Source organism: Heptranchias perlo, chromosome 28, assembly GCF_035084215.1.
Source record: "Heptranchias perlo isolate sHepPer1 chromosome 28, sHepPer1.hap1, whole genome shotgun sequence".
NCBI classification, from domain to species: Eukaryota; Metazoa; Chordata; class Chondrichthyes; order Hexanchiformes; family Hexanchidae; genus Heptranchias; species Heptranchias perlo.
Window position 1 is genome coordinate 13710836 of NC_090352.1, and position 21239 is coordinate 13732074.

At 43.3% G+C, this 21239-nt stretch overlaps 1 protein-coding gene across 13 annotated transcripts in view; it reads right to left on the minus strand.

Annotated features, from left to right (window-relative positions):
• The window catches only part of LOC137344858 (elastin-like), a 306346-nt gene extending 286028 nt beyond the window's left edge, over window positions 1-20318 (minus strand). For all 13 annotated transcript variants that reach the window (XM_068008078.1, XM_068008072.1, XM_068008082.1 and 10 more), the window contains exon 1: window positions 20022-20318. In XM_068008078.1, coding sequence (XP_067864179.1) covers window positions 20022-20085 — 64 coding nt within the window. In that variant the 5' untranslated portion in view covers window positions 20086-20318. The remainder of the gene's footprint in view (window positions 1-20021) is intronic.
• Window positions 20319-21239: the final 921 nt, after the last annotated feature.

The window sequence follows — 21239 nt, forward strand, 5'->3', positions numbered from 1 at the left end:
TGTAAAATGTTGCACATTTTGCATCCACTGGATTCCTTGTGCTCTGTGTCTCATGCGTGTCAGTTCCTCATTTATACTACATGTACCTGCTCAAGTGGGTGCCTCTGGGCTGCTGAGTGCAAGGAGAGTATGAATGATGGGGTGGATGAGTGGTTGCTAGTGTTACCAGAGGTAGGGGGGTCTGTATTGTCTTACTCTTGAGAAATCTCGTCAGCCATCTCTTGGCTTGTAATCTCTGGAGGAAGAAAAAAAAGTGTTGCTAACTGATCTGCTTGAGCAACATTATATTTTAAATCAGGTACTTTGTGGATCTCTCAAGGAAAGTGGTAGCTGGTAGAGAGATTGAAAAGTACATAGAAACATTATATAAGAAACCCACTGAAGGAACAGACTCCCACATTTACACCCCCAACTGTCAGGCCAGAGTTGAAGCTTCCTCTTCATATGCTGTCTTCATGCTCCCACAGTGGCCTGGTGTTGTCTAACATTATGCATTACCTTCTCCTGCAGGAGGAATGCTTGGTATTAATTACCTGAACAGCCTCCAGATCCTGCAGGTCAGTCACAATCAGGCAGGATTTGTGGAATGGATATCACTAGTGTTAAAGACACAAGTGTGAAACTTCAATACATTACAGAAAGAGAGACACTTGATACAAGTGCTGCAAAGTGGCTTTGCTTTTGGGACAAGGAACATGGTACCATTTGATACCCCAAAAGGCATTTTTTGACTATTGTGCTAGGGAATATCCATTTCCTTCTCTGATTCAGTTATCTATCCCATTTCTCATTTGAAAATATTCTTACCCTTGCTGACCTAATGAGATCATTAAACTTATTTTGACACTGCAAAAGGGTCATTGGGGTTATGGAGACCCCATTCATCTCGACCTTCTTCCACTTGGTCTGTTCTGCTGCATCTGATGGCTTCTTCTCTGGTATTTTGACTGTTGTTTCACTCCTATCTCTAATATGGGACAGCAGCACTTCTATATCAGCCTCAGAAGTTAGATGCTCACCTTTTTGCTTTTGTTGCACCAGCCATTTCAGTCCCTCTTACAACAGGCTGTTCAGCCCTTCAACTGCAAGCACTATTTAAATATGGAAGTTGTTCCTTTATTCCACCCAATTCCTGAATTTTCTGCCTTCCCCAGCATATCTGGACTCCTGCTGGTAGGGCTCTCCCTTGTTTTTCCACCATCACTTAAATTAGTTAACACCAGTATTTCTGACAGGGTCAGCCTCCAATTGTGGTAGGCATAAGTTCCGCCCTGCCACATTTCAGCCACTGTTTCAGGGACCCAAGAATTTCTAACCCTGTGTCCAGAAACCATAAACTCAGTTATGGAGGGGAGGTGGCAATCAGAATCAAAATGTATTTATTTTCATATTCAACACAAGATGTGTTTTTCAACAAAAAAGTTGTATGATGAGTTTTGTCAGTCAGCTTTGCGTATCTTGTCTTCAGCTGCAGCAGGCATCAGCTAGTACATCTAATGAAATGATGTCAGTCTGAGGGGTCAATTTTAACTGTTCCCACCAGGTGGGAAATGGTCAACAGAAAGGAAAATCATGCATGCGATACGATTTGGACAGCACCTTTACTGCCTGATATTAGTTAAGTGATAGCCTGACTCAGGGACATAACGCCCCTTATTGGTGTGCACTGGATACCGTGATCTCAAGCGAGTTTTGTTTATCTTTCGGAAGGTGGACTGAAAAACATTTTGATGAGACAAGGTCAATTGTAAACCAAACAACTGGTTTATTTTACAGAAGTACATGAAAACAGAATACAGCCTTCAGTGAAATTCAGATCAGTTTCCTACTGCTTCTCATGTCAAGGGGAACAAAATATACCACTCTACCCCAGCTAACAAGCTAACCTTTTTACAAGTCATCAATCTCTGAACTGACTAGCACTAACCTTAGAAAGAGAGACTGCTAGAATTTGACTTTTCTATACTCACCTGCTGCAGACGGCCTCTTCGAGAGAAGTGCAAAAGCTTCACCTCTGACCCGCCCATAGTTCTCTGCTGACGATTGGCTCACCAAGCTGCCAATCAAACTTGCCAGCTTTGGTGTGATAGTTATAGCAACCACAATGTTTGTTTAACTAGGCCCCAGTATGAAACCTATTCCAACATTAAAAGGTGTGACTATCTCAGGAAAATGTTGGGTGACCCACATCACTTCAAACTAATCTAGGATGTGAGAATACAAAATTCTGGGATAGCTGGTATTCTACTTAATTTGTCCAAATAGCTAGACTCAGTTTGTGAACTGAGGGGGTGAGTTTCCACTGGGTTTATCTACAGTGCATGAGCTATGAATACCTCAGTGAAACGACATATGTTTTTCCAGAGCTTCCACAGCAATTCCAAGGAGATCAGGAGAGCCTGCATGGAAATTGGTCGCCAAATCTAACTTCATAGCAACATCATAACACAAATTAAATCAAAACCCTTTCCAGGTAAAACAGGTAAAACTCTTGAAACATTACAAAGACCGTGGAGGTATTAAGGAGTTCCACTTAGAATTCCCTTGTTCCTGCCATCAGGAAGAGAAAAAGGATCAGGAGGAGGAGAAAATGGAAGCCAGGCTATTCCATTACCATACTTGGCTGGCATACCCATGCCAGAGTGTACAGACAAAGGTGGTCATTCCTTGATTTCTCTACAAGGGAGTGTGTGATAAGGCTGTGCTCTCCACCACAGGCAATATCAGTCATGCCAGCTGCTGGCCCCAGAATTGCTGCAAGGGACACATGCCTGCCTTTATCTTTGGAATTCTCTACCTCAGAGGGCCTTGAATGCTCAGTTGTTGAGTATATTCAAGGCTGAGATAGATAGATATTTGAACTCTAGGAGAGTCAAGGGATATGGGGATTGGTCGAGAAAGTTGAGATGAGGTCGAAGATCAGCCATGATCTTATTGAATGGTGGAGCAGGTTCGAGGGACAGTATGGCCTACTCCTATTTTGGATCTTTCCAGAGAGCCTTGAGTCACATTAGAAAGAAGAACCTGCATTTATATAGTGCTTTTCACAACCTCAGGATGACCCACATCCTTCTCCTGGGACCTTGATCCCACAGATCTCTCCTGGACTGCTACATGCTCCAAGGTTTGACTGTATGACCTCACATACTTCCCTCATGTGTTGCAAATGCAGGGAGTGGACTATTCTAACTTATGTACCATCTGCAGCACATTCTGGAAAACCATTTCCACTGCCTGGAAGTGAGTTTGATGTTTCTGGATCGTTCTTCTTTGAAGTACTGGGCCCCCCAAGATCTAGGTCCTAGGATTCTTAGCCGGGGAAATTGTTTTTACACCCTCTGGTTAGTTATGATTGGCTCTTCATCTTGCACTGCCAGCAAATCCTGTTTACTGATGCTTGGTGTTTCGCCCTGTGATCTTTCCTTAGATTCACTAAATATTTCTGGACGGGTTCTAAAATATGTTAGATGCCATGATGGATTTAGTGAGGGGGATGCAGCCCCCTTTCTAGGGACACCACCTGCTTTGGGGCTTGCATGCACTGTTCCCACCCCTTTAAAATCAGGGCCCAAGAAACTATTTCCTCTGATGGGGGAAAATCAAGAACAAAGGGATATAATCTTAAAACTAGATCTAGGCCATATAGAGGCAGAGGTGCCAAACTGCCCTTGAACAGGTTCCTCTGCATCTTGCTGAGGATCACCAAGGAGGGTGAAAAAGGAAGAATTAAGCAGGGGGTTATAAGTTTTGAATTTTATAATGTGACTAAGCAATGAGATTAGACTTCAAATTGAAGTCATAAGTCTGGATGCTGTAGCTACTCACTAGATTGTAAAGTATCAGTCATTACCATGTCATGCCCAACAGCTGGCCTCCTCCTGTCCCATCTCCCGCTGCTTCTTTGTATCTTGTCAGGAGTTCCACAGCTTCCTCATCATGGGCAGAGAGGATAGATAGTTGCTATTCCGCCTTAAGACATTTTGGTTGCTCTTTACTGTATCAGATTCCTGAGCTGAAACAAGTCACCTAAGCCACCAAATCACCTGCCCCTTTAAACAACTTGTAAGAATGCTGAGATTGGTATCCCAACAAATATTTCTCAAGGAACCAGACAAATCCTTAATCACTTCACCTTAACGCCTTGCTATGGAATCAACTCCCCTGTCCCCTCCAACAACAAATGCAAGAAGCTCTTACTTCTTTATCACTAAGATTGAGAACATCCGTTCAGCTGCCTCTGCTGCATCCCTCCCTTCCCCACTAAGCCAAACTTCCCATGTCCTAGCCCTGAACCAGCTTCTTTCTCTAGTTTCTCTGCTATTTCCCCTCATTCCCTCTCTGAGCTCATCTTGTCCATGAGACCCAGCTCCTGCTATCCTATTTCCACTAAACTGCTGACCATCAATTTCCCTTCCTGGCCCCCATATTGTATGCAGCTCACTCTCCTTGGGTACTGTCCCCCTCCCTTTCAAATCTGTTATCACCCCTCGCCTCAAAAAAACTATCCTTGATCCCTGTGTCCTTGCAAACAACCAGTCCATCTTCAGCCTTCCTTTCCTCCCCAAAGTCCTTGAATATGTTGTCGCCTCCTAGATCTGTGCCCATCTTTCCCGCAGCTCCATGCTTTAACCTATCTGCACATTTCCACCCCTGCCATAGCACTGATATGGCCCTAATCAGAGTCACAAATGACAGTCTGATTAGTTTTCTTGACTACTCTGCAGCCTTTGACACGATTGACAACATCCTTCTGCAACCTCTCCTGTTATCCAGTTCAGTGAGACTGCCTTCGCCTGGTACCACTCTTACTTATCCAGTCATAGCCACAGAATCTCCTGCAATGGCTTCTCTTTTCACCCCCTTACCTCTAGATTCCCCAAAGGATTTATCCTTGGCCCTCTATTTCTCATCAATATTCAAATTACATTCTCGGATAGTGTACCATGGTACTTGACAGGTAGTGTTCCCGAATTCTCCAGGAACACTACCTGCTTTGGGGCCCCACACACCATTCCCAACCCCCTTTTAAAATCGGGGCTGGAGAAACTATTCCCTCTGATGGGGGGAAATCAACAACGAGGGGACACAATCTTAAAATTAAATTTAGACCATTTAGAAGGGAAATCAGGAAGCAATTGATCACACAAAGGGTAGTAGAAATCTGGAATTCTCTCTCCCAAAGGGCAGTGGATGCAGGAAAATGGGAGCTTTCAAGACCAAGATCGATAAATTTTTGTCAGGTAAGGGTATCAAGGGACGTGGAGCTAAGATGAGTAAATGGAGTTGAGGTACAGATCAGCCATGATCTAAATGAATGGCAGAGCAAGCTTGAGGGGCTGAATGGCCTACTGTTGTTCCAGTGTTAATAGTTGCAGACAGGGTCACCAACCAATTTGAATAACATATGTTATAAAGACAGTTCAGTGGTATCACACTAAATCAATGTTAACTGAAGTGCTAGTTATTAAATTAGTCAAGATCAGTGTCTGAGACGGATATAGTTTGGTGAGATTACTTTAGAATATACTTCTTAGTTACCGGTCAAGTTAACAGCATTAGATGATCTTTTGGATAAGTTAGATTCTATGTGCTGGTGATCAGCAATATTCCAGAACTTCTACAAGCTTGTCCTTATCAGCTGAGCATTTGAGCTGGTTGCTTGCCCTCCTGAGGAAGTCAGGGTGATGAGCCTCTTTCCATAGAGGTTTTATCCAATCCTTTTGGATCCTCTGCCTCTGGGTAAATACACCTTACACACTATAAGACCATAAAAGAGATAGAGTAGGCCATTTGGCCCCTCGAGCCTGCTCCGCCATTCAATGAGATCATGGCTGATCTGATTTTTACCTCAACTCCACTTTCCCCGCCTTTTCCCCATATCCTTTGACTCCCTTGATCAAAAATTTGTCTAACTCAGCCTTGAATGTATTCAATGACTCAGCCTCCACAGCTTTTTGGGGTAAAGAATTCCAAAGATTCATGACCCACTGGGAGAAGAAATTCCTCCTCATTTCTGTCTTAAACGGGTGACCCCTTATTCTGAGACCATGCCCCCTAGTTTTAGATTCCCCCATGAGAGGGTAACATCCTCTCAGCATCTACCCTATCGAGTCCCCTCAGGATCTTGTATGTTTCAATAAGGATTCCTCTCATTCTTCTAAACTCCAATGAGTATAGACCCACCCTGTTCAATCTTTCCTCATAAGACAACCCTTCCATGCCTGGAATCAACCTAGTGAACCTTCTCTGAACTGCCTCCAATGCAAGTATGTCCTTCCTTAAATAAGGGCACCAGAACTGTACACAGTACTCCAGGTGTGGTCTCACCAGCACCCTGTACAGTTGTAGCATGACTTCCCTGCTATTATACTCCATCCCCTAGAAATAAAGGCCAATATTCAATTTGCCTTCCGGATTACCTGCTGCACCTGTACGTTGACTGTGTTTCATGTACGAGGACACCCAGAAACCCTTTCATAGAATCATAGAATGGTTACAGCACAGAAGGCGGCCATTTGGCCCATCGAGCCCAGGCCAGCTCTTTGTAAGAGCAATCCAGTTAGCCCCATTCCCCCGCTCTTTCCCCATATCCCTGCAATTTTTTTCCCTTCAAGTATTTATCCAATTCCTTTTTGAAAGCCATGATTGAATCTGCTTCCACCACCCTTTCAGGCAGTGCATTCCAGATCATAACTACTCTCTGCCTAAAAAAATTGTTCATGTCACCTTTGGTTCTTTTGTCAATTACCTTAAATCTGTGTCCTCTGGTTTTCAACTCCTCCACCAATGAGAACAGTTTCTCTTTATTTACTTTATCTAAACCCTTCATGATTTTGAACACTTCAATCAAATCTCCTCTTAACCATCTCTGTTCTAAGAAGAACCACCCCAGTTTCTCCAGTCTATCCACATAACTGAAGTCCCTCATCCCTGGAACCATTCTAGTAAATCTTTTCTTCACCCTCTCGAAGGCCTTCACATCCTTCCTAAAGTGTGGTGCCCAGAATTGGACAGTACTCCAGCTGTGACCGAACTAGTGTTTTATAAAGGTTCAACATAACTTCCTTGCTTTTCTACTCAATGCTTCTATTTATAAAGCCCAGGATCCCATATGCTTTTTTAAACTGCTTTCTTAACCTGTCCTGCCACCTTCAAATATTTGTGCACATATACCCCCAAGTCTCTGTTCCTGCACCCTATTTAGAATTGTACCATTTAGGTTTATATTTCTTCTCACTGCCAAAATGTATCACTATGCACTTCTCGGCGTTAAATTTCATCTGCCATGTGTCCGCCCATTCCACCAACCTGTCTATGTCCTCTTGAAGTCTATTACTATTCCCCTCACTTTACTACACTTCCAAGTTTTGTGTCATCTGCAAATTTTGAAATTGTGCTCTGTACACCCAAGTCTAAGTCATTAGTATATATCAAAAAAAGCATTGGTCCTAGTACTATACTTTCTGCCAGTCTGAAAAACAACCGTTCATGATACTCTGTTTCCTGTCACATAGCCAATTTTGTATCTATGCTGCCACTGCCCTTTTTATTCCAATGGTCAATTTCCATTCAATTGACCAATCTGAGTGACATGTGTCAGAAGAGTTCACCTCTTTTGGTGTTAATCACTTCAAACAACCATAACTACCCTTAGAGGTCCTCCAAGTTAATGAGACATCAGCACCTAGGCATGCCAGATCGTACACTTACTCCTCAATCTTTTTCCAACAAAGGGTCCTAACACAGTGGATATAAATAGGTCATGCCTTATCTGGACCTAACGAGCTATCTCTGGGCCTATGCCCTTGATGCTGGTCTTCTCACTGGCAAGGATTTTTTTTTAAATACATAAGCTGTCATGGTTTTAATTAGGTTTGATTTCCCAGCATTCAGTTTAACAACTGACTCCATTTTGAGGACACACCCAGGCAGTTTTTCCTATGAGTGTTTTATACACTGCAGCTGCAAAGCATTTATCTCCTCCTCCATGGCAGTGAACCAGTTGAGACAGGGGCTATTGCTCTCATGATAGCCTGACTATCAAATTAGCCCCACCTCAAGAAATGTGACAGGGTTACCACAGTGCCACATCAGCTGGTAGAAGGCTCAACCCACTGCGTTTTCCTGCCAAGCAATGGTGGAAAATCTGGGTCAAAGTCTCAGAGGAATTGTTTAAACCAACTTGTATGACAGCAAGTGCAGGGATTAAGAAAATATCATTTGCAATTGTGTTTGAATAAACAAGTTATGGATTCTGCAGGTTCTGGAATAAACACTTAAAATGATTAGACTCTTATCCTGTTTCTCATGACCAAAACAATTGCTTTGCCAATGGGAATTCAACTGAGTAGCTATGTACTTCATGGCAGCATCAGCCATGAAAAGGTTAGCATTTCTACAATATAAATTGTGTGTAACAAATTTGATAGTTGGTGTGCTTGAACCTATTTTTGTCTTCCAATTAAACTGTATGGAAGCAAGGACTCTGTCCGATGGCCATTTCAGATTGTTAATGGTCTTATGAATGAAGATCTTTAGTACTGGTATACATTCCAACATAGAAAATAAGATGTTCCACCACATTCTACAATCAGAATTATGTTCTGTCCTCATCCATATTACTTTCTGGCTTATGTCAAACATATCTTTTTTTTTAAAAAAAAGAGACTTGTGAAACAGGACGAATATGCTTCATTTTCTAGGAACCCTAGTCCTAGACTCCCAACCAGCAGAAATAGTTTCTCTCTATCTACCCTATCAGTTCCCCTTAATATCTTGAAAACTTCCATCAAATCACCTTTACTCTTCTAAATTTCAGGGAATACCACCCTAGTTTGTGTAATCTCTACTTGTAATTTAACCCTTGGAGTCCAGGTATCATTCTAGCAAATCTACACTGCACTCCCTCCAAGGCCAGTATATCCTTCAAAAGGTACGGTGCCCAGAACTGAACACAGTACTCCAGGTGTGATCTACCCAGGGCTTTGTATAGTGTAGTACAACTTCTGCCCCCTTGTATTCTAGTCCTCTAGATATAAAGGCCAGCATTCCATTAGCCTTTTTGATTATTTTCTGTACCTGTCCATGACATTTTAATGATCTATGTACATGAACCCCTAAGTCTCTTTGGACCGCCAATGTTTCAAGCTTTTCACCATTTAGAAAGTACTCGGATCTATCCTTTTTAGGTCCCAAGTGGATGACCTCTCACTTGCCTACTTTGAAATCCATTTGTCACAGTTTTGTCCATTCACTTAATATCTCTAATTTTATGCTTCCACTGTTTACAATGCTGCCTATCTTGGTCTCATCAGCAAACTTGGATATGTGGCTCTCTATCCCATCATCTAAGTCATTAATAAATAGTGAATATTTGAGGCCCCAACTCAAATCTATGTGGGACATGACTAGTCACATCCTGCCAATTTGAGTACCTGCCCATTATCACTACTCTGTCTCCTGCCACTCAGCCAATTTCCTAACCAGGTCAATAATTTGCCCTCAATTCCATGAGTTTCAACTTGAGCTAACAGTCTCTTATGAGGGACTTTATCAAATGCCTTCTGGAAGTCCATATAAACATCCATAGACATACTCCTGTACATTACTTTTAGTCACCTATTCAAAAAAATTCTATCAGGTTCATCAGGCATAACATACACTTTGCAAATTCATGCTGGCTCTCTCTGATCAGCTGAAAATTTATGGTGTTCAGACATTCTATCCTTAATTACAGACTTGAGTAATTTCCTGACAACAGATGTATGGCTAACTGGTCTATAATTCCCTGGTTTCCCTCTCCCACCTTTCTTGAATAGTGGAGTGACATGTGCAATTTTCCAATCTAAAAGGAACAGTTCCTGAAGCGAGAGAACTTTGGAAGATTATAGTTAGGGCTTCTATAATGTTCTTAAATTAGAGAACAGATATTATCATAACAATATAGCATTGCCAGAAACATCATGCTGGTAACTATCACATTTGCTATAATTGCATTCAAATTGCTTTTCTTTACATTTCAAACTCAGCTTAGGAATGGGTTGTGGAACTGGGTCAGGTTTGAAGTTGGTGTTATTCAGCACATCCTGCACTGAGTCAATTGATGAGGCTGCCTACCTGTGATGAGGGCCTCACATACCTCCCAAAACCCAAGGGGTTAAAATTATGCCCAGCGAGAGTGCAGCAACAAGCCAAAGGGCAGGATGCTGCCACTATTTTAACCCCCCGCATACTTTGTTCTCAATGAGTGAAAGGGGTTAAATTCAGCCCTATTGTGTGTGAGGGGGAGATGCATCATGGGAGTTTTTCTTTTCACGTGGCTCCTTCGGAACTACAAAACCAAGAGTGCACTACAATAAACCAGCTTACATGAAAACCAGAGGGAAAGAACAGGCGAGTTCTAGCTTCTGTGTATTTGGTGTTGGATCTGCAGATTTGATCCTACTGATGTGGAACTACAATACCCAGAGCATATAGTGATAAAGAAGATGGAAAATATCATTTCCTTAATACAGCCTGGCCACGGCCATAGTCAGAGAAGGGAGTGGGGCTGTAAATGCACAATAGCCAGAGTCAGAGGCACAGTGTTTGGCGGGGTGGGGGTGATATAGGGCTGAAGGAGCTGGCAGAAGTAAGATGGGGCATCGCCATGGAGCTATTTAAAATTGACTATGTTTGGGGGTGGGGGGTGGGTTTAGTGGGAAGCCAATGTAGGTCAGCAATGACAGAGATGTTGGGTGAGTGGAACTTAGTATGGGGCAGTTTGTATGAAGAGTTTTGCCAAGTTGGAGCTTATGGAGGGAGATAGAGAAACCAGCATTGGTGTAATTGAGTCTGGATGTATGCACAAAGGTTTCAGCAGCAAAGGATGGAGGCAGGCAAGCAATGTGGAAAGTGGAGTAAACAGTCTTTGTGGTAGAGAGGATATGGGGTCTGAAACTAAGCGCAGAGTCAAGCAAAATGCCAAGATTGCAGATGGTCAGAGAAGAGATGGAATCAGTGGTACACCAGCTGGTGACGTCACCAAGGAGCAGCATGTGGATGAGCTAGGAGGGGACCAAGGATTGATCCTTGAGGGATTGCAAGAAGCGAAGAGAATCATTGCTGAAGATATGACAACTACATTCAGCTAGATAGGAATGTAGGCAACTCAGTCCTATTTGTGCTTAGAAACCTAAATTTTCTGACTACATACAGGTGTGTTGCCCACGATTTTCTTATATGCAAATTGCAGAAGGTTTCTCCAATACAAACATGTATTTGGAAAATTGTCCCAATATTTCTTACTCACTAGTTTGCCTTGTTTGAATTTTGGGGGCCTGAAAATTTGGAAAGGGCTCTTCTTTCCACTGATGTCTCATTGGTTAATAAATCCTAAAGCAGAATACGAAGATCTGGTAGTGTCTACATGTGTACATATGTGCAGATTAATGGGAACATTGGATTTAAACTTTCTATGTGACCTGTGAAGCTCCATGATATGGACATAGGCAGCCAATAAAGGCAAAAAGCTTGGACACCCCTACCCTAGTGGTTGGGGTGAGGAAGAAAGACCTGAATTACAATTACTTGTACTTAGCAACAAAGCTATACTTTTACAAAGTATTTATATATGTATTTGTCAGATCTTTTAATAGTCATATTACAAATTTAAAATAGCTTCATGGCTAATTATTAAAATATTTAAGCAAAGGCTTTCTGCTCCTGATGTTACAGCAACAGGACTGTGGAAGGCTTTATACCCATAACTTTTCCAAACACAGAACACAGGGTTTCCTGTGGTTGGTGCATATAATATATTTATATATGTATGCAGGTGTGCTCACAGCCCATATTGGGCCTGGTACTGGGAGTTTGCCAGAGAAGGGGACAGAGGCTGGAAGTCACATATCAGGACCCCTTAATGCAGTGCGGGATGCAGCTACTTAAGTGAGTTACAGCTGTAACTTACAATTGAAACCCTTGGCACACTCACATCTTCTAAGAGGCATACATAAAAGCACTGTAGCTGCATGGGTATTTACTGACATGCAGGATGGATGGAAGGTTTGGCACATGTCGATCACTGTGCAGATGTTCTTTCAACTGACAGCATGGGCCTGATATTACCATGGCGGCAGGGGGTCGATTGGGCGCGTGGGTAACGCACCTGATGAAATCAGTCTGCTCCATGCGCAATCGCAGGCTGATTGGATCCACTTACCTGTTGTTCCGGGTTCCCCGCTGCTAAGCTGCACGGCGGGCGGACTGCGCATGCGCAGTAAGGTCTGTCAGCTGGAGGAGCTCTATTTAAAGGGACAGTCCTCCACTGACTGATGCTGCAAGAAATAGGAAAAATGACAGCATGGAGCAGCCCAGGGGAAGACTGCTCCCAGGTTTAATGATGCCTCACTCCAGCTCATATTGGACGGGGTGAGGAGGGGGCGGGGAGGGGGGGGTGGAGAGGACAGAGATCTTCCCCCCCCCTGGCGGGCGGGAGGAAGCGGCCTGCCTCTGCCACCAAGACCTGGCTCGAGGTGGCAGAGGAGGTCACCTGCACACAGTGCAGGAGGCGCTGCAATGACCCAAGTAGGTCAGCCCAAGTGAGTAAACTTACTCATTCCCCTACACTCCGTCTGCCACATCATCACCCCCACCCCACATCTCCTTCTGCACTGCCAACACTACTCTGTCACATCACCCCTCACACCCACTCAAACCTCATCCTCATCCTACCTGCACTTACTCACCTCGCCAGTACTCATCCCACCACTACCACTCAACCCAATCCTCATGGCTCTCTCTCATACTCACCCGCATGCATCTCTTTCACAATCAGCCTCACTCAACCTGCCACTACCTGTGCTGCAGCCACAGGGCATGCATCACATATGTGCATTAGGCAGCGTAAGGCAAACGCGTCGTGAGCATGAAGGGGATGCACAAGGGTGTTTGAGGGTTTGACATGGTTTTTACTTATATTTAATTTCTGAGCAACTCACGTTACATATTATATTGGCACCACTACGGTCACGTCTTTGCGAATCTTGTCTGGGTTGTGCAATAATGCCCTTTCCTGAGGATCATAATGAAGACCCACAACTGATGCCACCCATTGTGTCACTGCAGAGTGGGTGTAGGTGTATTTGCAGGGCTCTTTTGTGCAGATGACTGAGAGACGTCGGCGATGTCCCCGGTGGCACCCTGGAAGGATACGGAGGAGAAGTTGTGAGGGCAGTGGTGACTTTGACAGCGACAGGTAAGATGGTGCTAGGGCCAGCCGGGAACTGCTTGGCATGAAGGAGGTTGCAGATGTCCACGACTACATGTCGAGTGACTCTGAGCCTCCATGTGCACTGCTGCTCAGAGAGGTCCAGGAAGCTAAGCCTCGATCTGTGGACCCTGTGGCAAGGGTAGTGCCCTCTGCGACACATCTCTGTGCGGTTGCCCTACCTCCTGCTGTGCAGGTGGATGTGTCACAGCACTGTGTTGTGGATCTCCATGTTTCAGTGGTAGATGGCGTGGCTGGCGATGTTGTTCGCCCTCCGAGATCATGACTGCAGCTACGGCAGCCCCCATCCGGAAGATGTACATCTGAGGGGGTCTGCAAGGTAGGTACATGTTTTCTGGACACTGGGGTAAGTATGCAAGTTGGTGAATTTTATTGTTAGGAGGAGGGTGGTGGAGGTAAAACTTTGTCCAAAGTGACAGAGTGGCCTCCTGCAATGAGTGAGGTTCTCCCCCTCGACCTGTCAAATGGACCTTTGCAGCTGCCACAGGCTGATGGCTGCAACACGTCCATTTGAACTGGGAGTGTTTCCCCTAGTACAGGAAACAATCCCAGTTGTTTGCAAAATCCCAACCCTCCTAAAATATCACGTTAATCAGGTCTCTAAACGACCTGAAATACCTAGATAAATACCTTAAGTGGCACCCCGCCGGCTTTAATTGCCGGCAGGAGTCCCACATGCAGGGGCTGCGTGCGCATGTCAGCGCATCAGTGGGGAACCCGGAAATGGGGCGGGTTGGAGCCGGGCTCCTGACCCCCCCCCCCCCCCCCCCCCCGGGAATCCCCAATTTTCGTAGCCTCCCCCCGCCAAGAACGCACCCGATTGCGGGTGCTAAAATAGAGCACATATCTTGCTTCATGTGTTACTTTTCTCCCCAGATTTGCTATTTAGGGCAGTGATTGGCAGTTGAATTGTTGGTTACCATTTCCTTTACAGTTCTTTCTGAGTATGCCTATTACTGTTAGATCATATTCAGTGGATTTACTGACTATTCCTTGGATAGGAGTTGCTATTTGTAGTTAACAAAAAAGTCATTAGAGACCATAGCACTACTGTAAATATTTTCATCTTTCACAGGTAGTTTCACACCTCAAGGATTTTTCTTCATCAGCTGTTCTTAGTTGCACACACATACTTCTTGTAATCAGTTAAAATCAAGGTAATTTTTTTCATCTAATTTAGAATGCTGCCCATTATGCCTGGGGGTAAAATTCAACTTCAGGAGTGCCAAATAGGTAGTTGCAGATCAGCCGCTCATTATACACCCACCTGATCTTCTGGAAGTTTGGATAGGGTGTATAATCCATCAAAATGGTTTGGGGCTCCCACTGGCGACATCAGGGGGCCCCAATCACTTCACCCACCCAATATACACTATACATCAAAATTAGAATCTCATCTTTCTCTACTCTTCTGAACAACCCAAGAGGGTGCCCAATGAGACATTTTTCCATTTCCAACACCAGACATTCTGTGGCCTCTCCTGCCAATTTTATGGTAATTAGTGCAATTTTATTCTGTGGATCCATCTTGTATGAGCTAGTTTGAATCTGCCCAAATTCATTTTACATAGCACCCTTACAGCCAGAAGACATTGGAGACTTTCATGCCATCAGACTAGAAAGTGGGATTTTAACAGGTGCAACAGGTAAAAAGCCAGTGTTATATCCATTATCTCTCACAGCGACATTAAACTGTTGTAGGAAAGTTTAAGATTGCTACCCTTTTTACACTGTAGTAAGACAAACATCTGCAAAAACATTTTTACAATCTTTCCAATAAAGGACAGGCTGGTTAGAGCTCACACATTTACTGTATTATGTGGAAGAGTCATCATTTAAAAATCCCTTGTAAACGAAGTCTAGCAAATAGTTCCCTGGTGCGCTATTCATGCCATAATCTTGTGATTTGCTGTGAAATTAGGCAACTGCTCGTATATTTACAGAAATCTGCACAGGGCACAATTGTAACACTTTAGCATTACAAGACATAAAAGGTGGTATTTGCTGAATTGTATTGGCTCAAATGCAGTCTTAGATGAGCTACTCTGTCTAGACCCTTCAAAATCATGAAGGGTCTAGACAGAGTAATGAGAGAAACTGTTCCCATTGGCAGAAGGGTCAAGGACCAGAGGACATGGATTTAAGGTGATTGGCAAAAGAATCAAAGGTGACATGAGGAAAAACTTTTTTTTTAACACACAGCGAATGGTTAGGAGCTGGAATGTACTGCCCGAGGGGGTGGTGGAGGCAGATTCAATCATGGCCTTCAAAAGGGAACTGGGTAAGTACTTGAAAAAAAATTGCAGGTCTATGGGGAGAGGGCAAGGGAGCGGGACTAGTTGGATTGCTCTTGCATAGAGCTGGCGTGGACTAGATGGGCCACATGGCCTCCTTCCGTGCTGTAACCTTTCTATAATTCTATGATCCACTTTGGGACAAGGCGGTCAGAATTACCTAAAAAAATCCACAGAGCGGCGCTATTTCCCGCTTTCTGTTACTTTAGATCCTTCATAGTGCGTCAATCAAGAATCCTACTATGTTCACTGCTTCTCATTGTTTATACCATCCAATCGGCTCTGTGCATTGTACATGTAACAACGAATCCTGGTCTATTCTTGGCATAGCACAATGCATTGTTCTGCGTGATTAAATCATGCATACACTGTATCGCCAGAACGAGATAATAGCGTTCATCTGACAGTTCGTTCCCATCCCCAGGTTAACGAGGTATGGTGTTGGGACACTTCGGCAGAGATGAGATGGTAACAGTGGCTTTAAGTAACACCCTCGAGCAGACTGATCGGGGAGGTTTCCCAATATTGTTTGGGATAAAGGACTCCGTGTGCAAACGTACTAAACAGCTCGTTTTTTCTGCGTGCCCCTTTACTATTTAAATTCAGTTTTCAATACCAGTTTATTGCAATTTATACAAATAACCATATACTAAATTGGTCTTTGAATTTTGTGACCACTATACAAATAGATCCAATCCAAATCAATAAACATAATGAAATCAATTTCCTCTCCATAGTCCTTGAATGTGTTGTGGCCTCCCAAATCCATGCCCATCTTTCCTGCAACTCCATATTTGAATCCCTCCAATCAGGTTTTCGCCCCTGCCGCAGTACTGAAATGGCCCTGATCAGTCACAAATAACATCCTATGTGACTGTGATAAACTATCTTTCCTCATCCTTTTCGACCCGACTGCAACCTTTGACACAGTTGACCACACCATCCTCCTCCAAAGCCTCTCCTCCGTCATACAGCTGGGTTCAACCGCGCTCGCTTAGTTCCATTTTTAAACTGTCCAGTTGAAGCCAGAGAATCACCTGCAATGGATACTCTGCCCGCTCCCGCATCATTACCTCTGGAGTCTTCCAAGGATCTAGCCTTAGCCCCCCCCCTCCCTCCCTCCCTCCCCTCCTATTTCTCATCTACATGCTGCCCCTCGGCGACATCATCCGAAAACGTCAGGTTCCACATGTACACTGTGGACCTCACCAGCTCTACCTCACCACCACCTCCCTCAACCCCTCCACTATCTGATTTGTCACACTACTTCTCCGACATCCAGTACTGGATGAGCAAAAATTTCCTCCAACTAAATATTGGGAAAACAAAAACCATTGTCTTTGGTCCCCACCACTCTGTTCCTTAGCCACTGACTCCATCCTTCTTCTGGCTACTGTCTGAGGCTAAACCAGACCGTTTGCAACCTTGGCATCCTATTTGATCCTAGATGAGCTTCCAACCACATATCCGCCCCATCACCAAGATTGCCTACTTCAACCTCTAACATCACCCATTTCTGCCCTGGCCTCAGCTCATCTGCTGCTGAAAGCCTCATCCATGCCTTTGTTACCTCTACACGTAACTATTCCAATGCTCTCCTGGCCAGCCTCCCATCTTCCACCCTCCATAAACTTGAGCTCATCCAAAACTCTGTTGCCCATATCCTAACTCGCACCAAGTCCCATTCACCCATCACCCCTATGCTCACTGACCTACATTGGCTCACGGTCCTGGAACACCTTGATTTTAAAATTCTCATCCTTGTTTTCAAATCCCTCCATGGCCTCGCCCCTCCCTATCTCTAACCTCCTCCAACCCTCAGATCTCAGCGCTCCTCCGATCCTTGCCTATTGCGCATCCCCGATTTTAATCACTACCATTGGCGGCCGTGCCTTCAGTTGCTTCGGCCCCAAGCTCTAGAATTCCTTCCCTAAACCTCTCAGTCTCTCTCTCTCTCTCTCTCTCTTTAAAACCTCTTTGACCAAGCTTTTGGTCACTTGTCCTAATATCACTTTATGTCACTCAGGGTCAAATTTTGTTTGAAAATCGCTCATGTAAAGCACCTTGGGACGTTTTACTACTTTACAGGTGCTATATAAATCAAGTTGTTGTTGTTGATTAGAAAAAGCTACCCCTGTAACTAGAATTATGCCTCTATGTATCTGATGTATAGGAAGTAGTAGAATGGCTTGTGATGATCCAGCACAACATCTTGGACAGTTTCATGCAATATTCTGAGTCAAGTAAATTGTTCTGGTGAAGGATCCCACCTGAAATATGAACCTATCTCTCTCTCTCCTTCAGAGGCTGACTGGTCTACTGCATTTCTAGCATTTTTTTTAAATTAGAAAATTTTAAACCAATAGTAGAAATCTGCTGATTGGATCGGAACAGGAACAGTCCAGAAATAAAACTAGAACATGCTGACGACTAAAACTGCAGGCATTTTGGAAAGGTTGCAAAGAAATGCTTATCTTTTAGACTTAAGTTTTGATGAAAGGTGCATATGCCATCTTCATAACATATCTTTTGTCTTTACAGATACTGACTTAGATGCTATGCATTTCTTTTTTTCAGTTTTGGGGCATTTGCACTTTTTCCTCTTTATACCTACTGATGTCTTGTATGGATATTTCTACTTGAACATCAAAATGTAAGTACTGAGACAAAGGACAGGCTAACGTCCGATGTGATTACAGATTCAGAGGACTGCATGTGAGATTTAAAAAAATTAAAATTGCCAAAGCTGGAAATCTAAAATTAAACAAGAAAATGTTGGAAATACACAGGTCAGTCCAAAGGAGAGGCAAAAAAAGTGAAAGTTCTGACCAACGCTCTCCATTCCAAAATTAAACTATCTTTTCAGGAGCGGAGGGATCTGTTGTCTATTTTCTGTTTGAACACAAGTAGTCGGCTCAATCAGAGCAATACTTTCTAAGCAAGTTATTTAAAACCGAACCAGACAAGCCTAGAAATTACTGCTGGTGATGTTATCGGAGGAATACTTAAATGTACCCATAATTCCTCTGTCCACTGTTTAAATGTATTTATTTTAAATGGGTTAAAGTCCTTACTAAAATTAAGCAACTTAAATGTTTGTCGCCTGGTATCACCAATAGTAATTTCAGGGCTCCAAACATTGCGTAATATCTGTTCAGAATTAACAGACCAATCCCTTTCTAGAGGTGTATGTAGGGTTAACAGTTTTCTCATAATAAACTGGTTTACAAAAGCATTCATGTTGGAAAGAGATGTTTTATCAAATAATTAATATGAATTCTTACAAAAGTTTGGAAAAGGTTGCAGCAGGTGGATAAGTGATCGGTTGGTATCCGATGACAGGTGGGTTTCTGAGTAAAGTTCCAACTCCTGCGCAGGAGTGAACTGAATTGAAAACTCTTACTGGACAGGACTGTGCAATAGAGACCTCAAACAGAAACCCAACTCCTGTAAGCTTTGGGTTGTACACAGTACAGCATTACGTGGGTGAGGAGTAGTGAGAGCTCCAACATTCCCTCTATTTCACAGCTCGGAGATTTTTGGTGAGATTTTCTTGTTTTGCCAGTTAATGGATTATAGAATGAAAATAACTGCCGACCTTCTGTTTCTGAAATACAGTCGTACACAGAGATTACAGAAAACCCGCTGTAAATATGAACAATCAGCCCGATACCACAACTCAATTATTGTTCATATTATTTACAGAAACATGTGGAGGAGGCATAAACATAAGCTTTCACATCCCACTCGTTCTCTTTGGTTTAAAATATGATCTATTTTACTCTAGCTTACCGAATTATAAAATCAGCTCCATGTGTCTAAATAGATTTTCAGTCTGACTCACTCTTCGATCATAAATCTAACAGTTCCAAGATGCTGAACGGCTGACAGGAAGGCGCGCGCATACACCGATATAACTGGGGGAGGGGGGGGGGACATATACTCACCCAAACACACTCACAGCGAATATACAACATAAACAAACGCACTAACAAGAGAGAAGGGGAAGGGCAGACACGAAAATAATTACACGGAGGGAATTACAGGCGGAGAAATGTACAAAGAAACAGGAGGTCACATACACTTGTTGCTAATTCAACGCCTGCGAGTTGCAACCACACGAAAAGCTTATAACAGCCTCATCTGATTTCTATCGCCAACCCCGTTTTGAACGAAAACGTTTGATCTGCAGTGAAAGAAGGGTTTAGAGAGTTTGGGCCGGTTATCCCAGAGCAGCGAATAGTAGGGAATTCAAAGTGAAAAAAACGGAATGAGTCTATCTTCAAAACTCATCCCAAATCCCATGAAGCTACTAAAGCAAGGACCGCCTGTGCTAACTACAAAGTAAGGAATATTCCTCCTTAATATTTCCGCATAAATATGGGTCAGAAAACCACAGGCAACGCTTTCTGTAGTCAGAGTTAGTAAGAGACAGTGCGATTGCTATGAGCACTCACCTCCCGGCTGAGACGCTTTGATGAGGGTCAGGAGCAGGTATCCCTGTAAGAGCGACATAGCCATCTTGTCGGGCACTCTACAAAATACTAACTCACTCCACGTCCAGCCGCTTTTATTCACTTGACCCTAATTGCCACTTGTAAGAGACGGATGTGGACAATACGTAATTAGTGAGGGACCCAGCTCCGTCCTAGTAGCCAGTTGACTTTTCTCTCCTGTTGCTTTTTTTTTCTGGCCAGTCCTGCCAACATTGCAGAACTCTTGCCAGAATCTCGGCAATTGCGTCTGTTTTCTCTGCCAGGTCGTTTGCGTGTGCTCTGAGACTTTATTAGAGAAAAAAAGAGGACAGCAAGTCAGCCAGATAAGGCAGTTCGAATAGCATGCAGTATGGGTCACAACACGGGAAGAAAGATAAGCTGATTCGCAGCTTGAGCATTCATTCGATTTTCTGCAGTGTCTGTCCTGAATGCCCGGTAAACAGGCCCAGGTCAGGTGCCCTTTTAAAGAAATTTGTCAAACCAAACGTGCGTTTGGAAATGAAATATCGACTTACTTGCACAAACAATTATATAAAGACTACTTACACCGATAACTAATTAGAACGATAAATATGCATTCAGCACAAATACAGTTGCATTTGGGATAGATCCATATACAAACAGATAGACACATATATAGTATAAAGAAAAACGACAAATCCTGGAAATCTACAGAAAACAACCCAGAAAATACTGGAAATACACAGCAGGTCCACTAGCATCTGAAAAATGATAGGCTTAGGTTACAATCCATGGTTACAATCATTAGACAGATAGGGATATATACATGGAGATATATCTCTCATACACAGGCAACTAGATACAGACAGATTTGAATAACTTATGGGGCCATAGTTTGCCCATTGTGTTAGATACACACGGTTTGATATATACTATAAGTTAGTCAGTATGCATAGTATGCAGAGATGGATATATAAATAGATATACAAATAGTTGGATTGAGATACACTGACAGATGTACAGGTACACTGAACCACAAACAAAGTCAATGTAACTGTTAATTAAAACAAAAACTTAGACAGAAACAAATGAATATTTTCAGGTGAAGTCTGCATGGCAGCAGTACAAGCCGACATTTCCTGAATGATGTCAGTGAAACAGCCCCAGGACCGTACGGTTTGCAGACTTTGGATTAGTTCTGTTGCTAATGTCAAATAC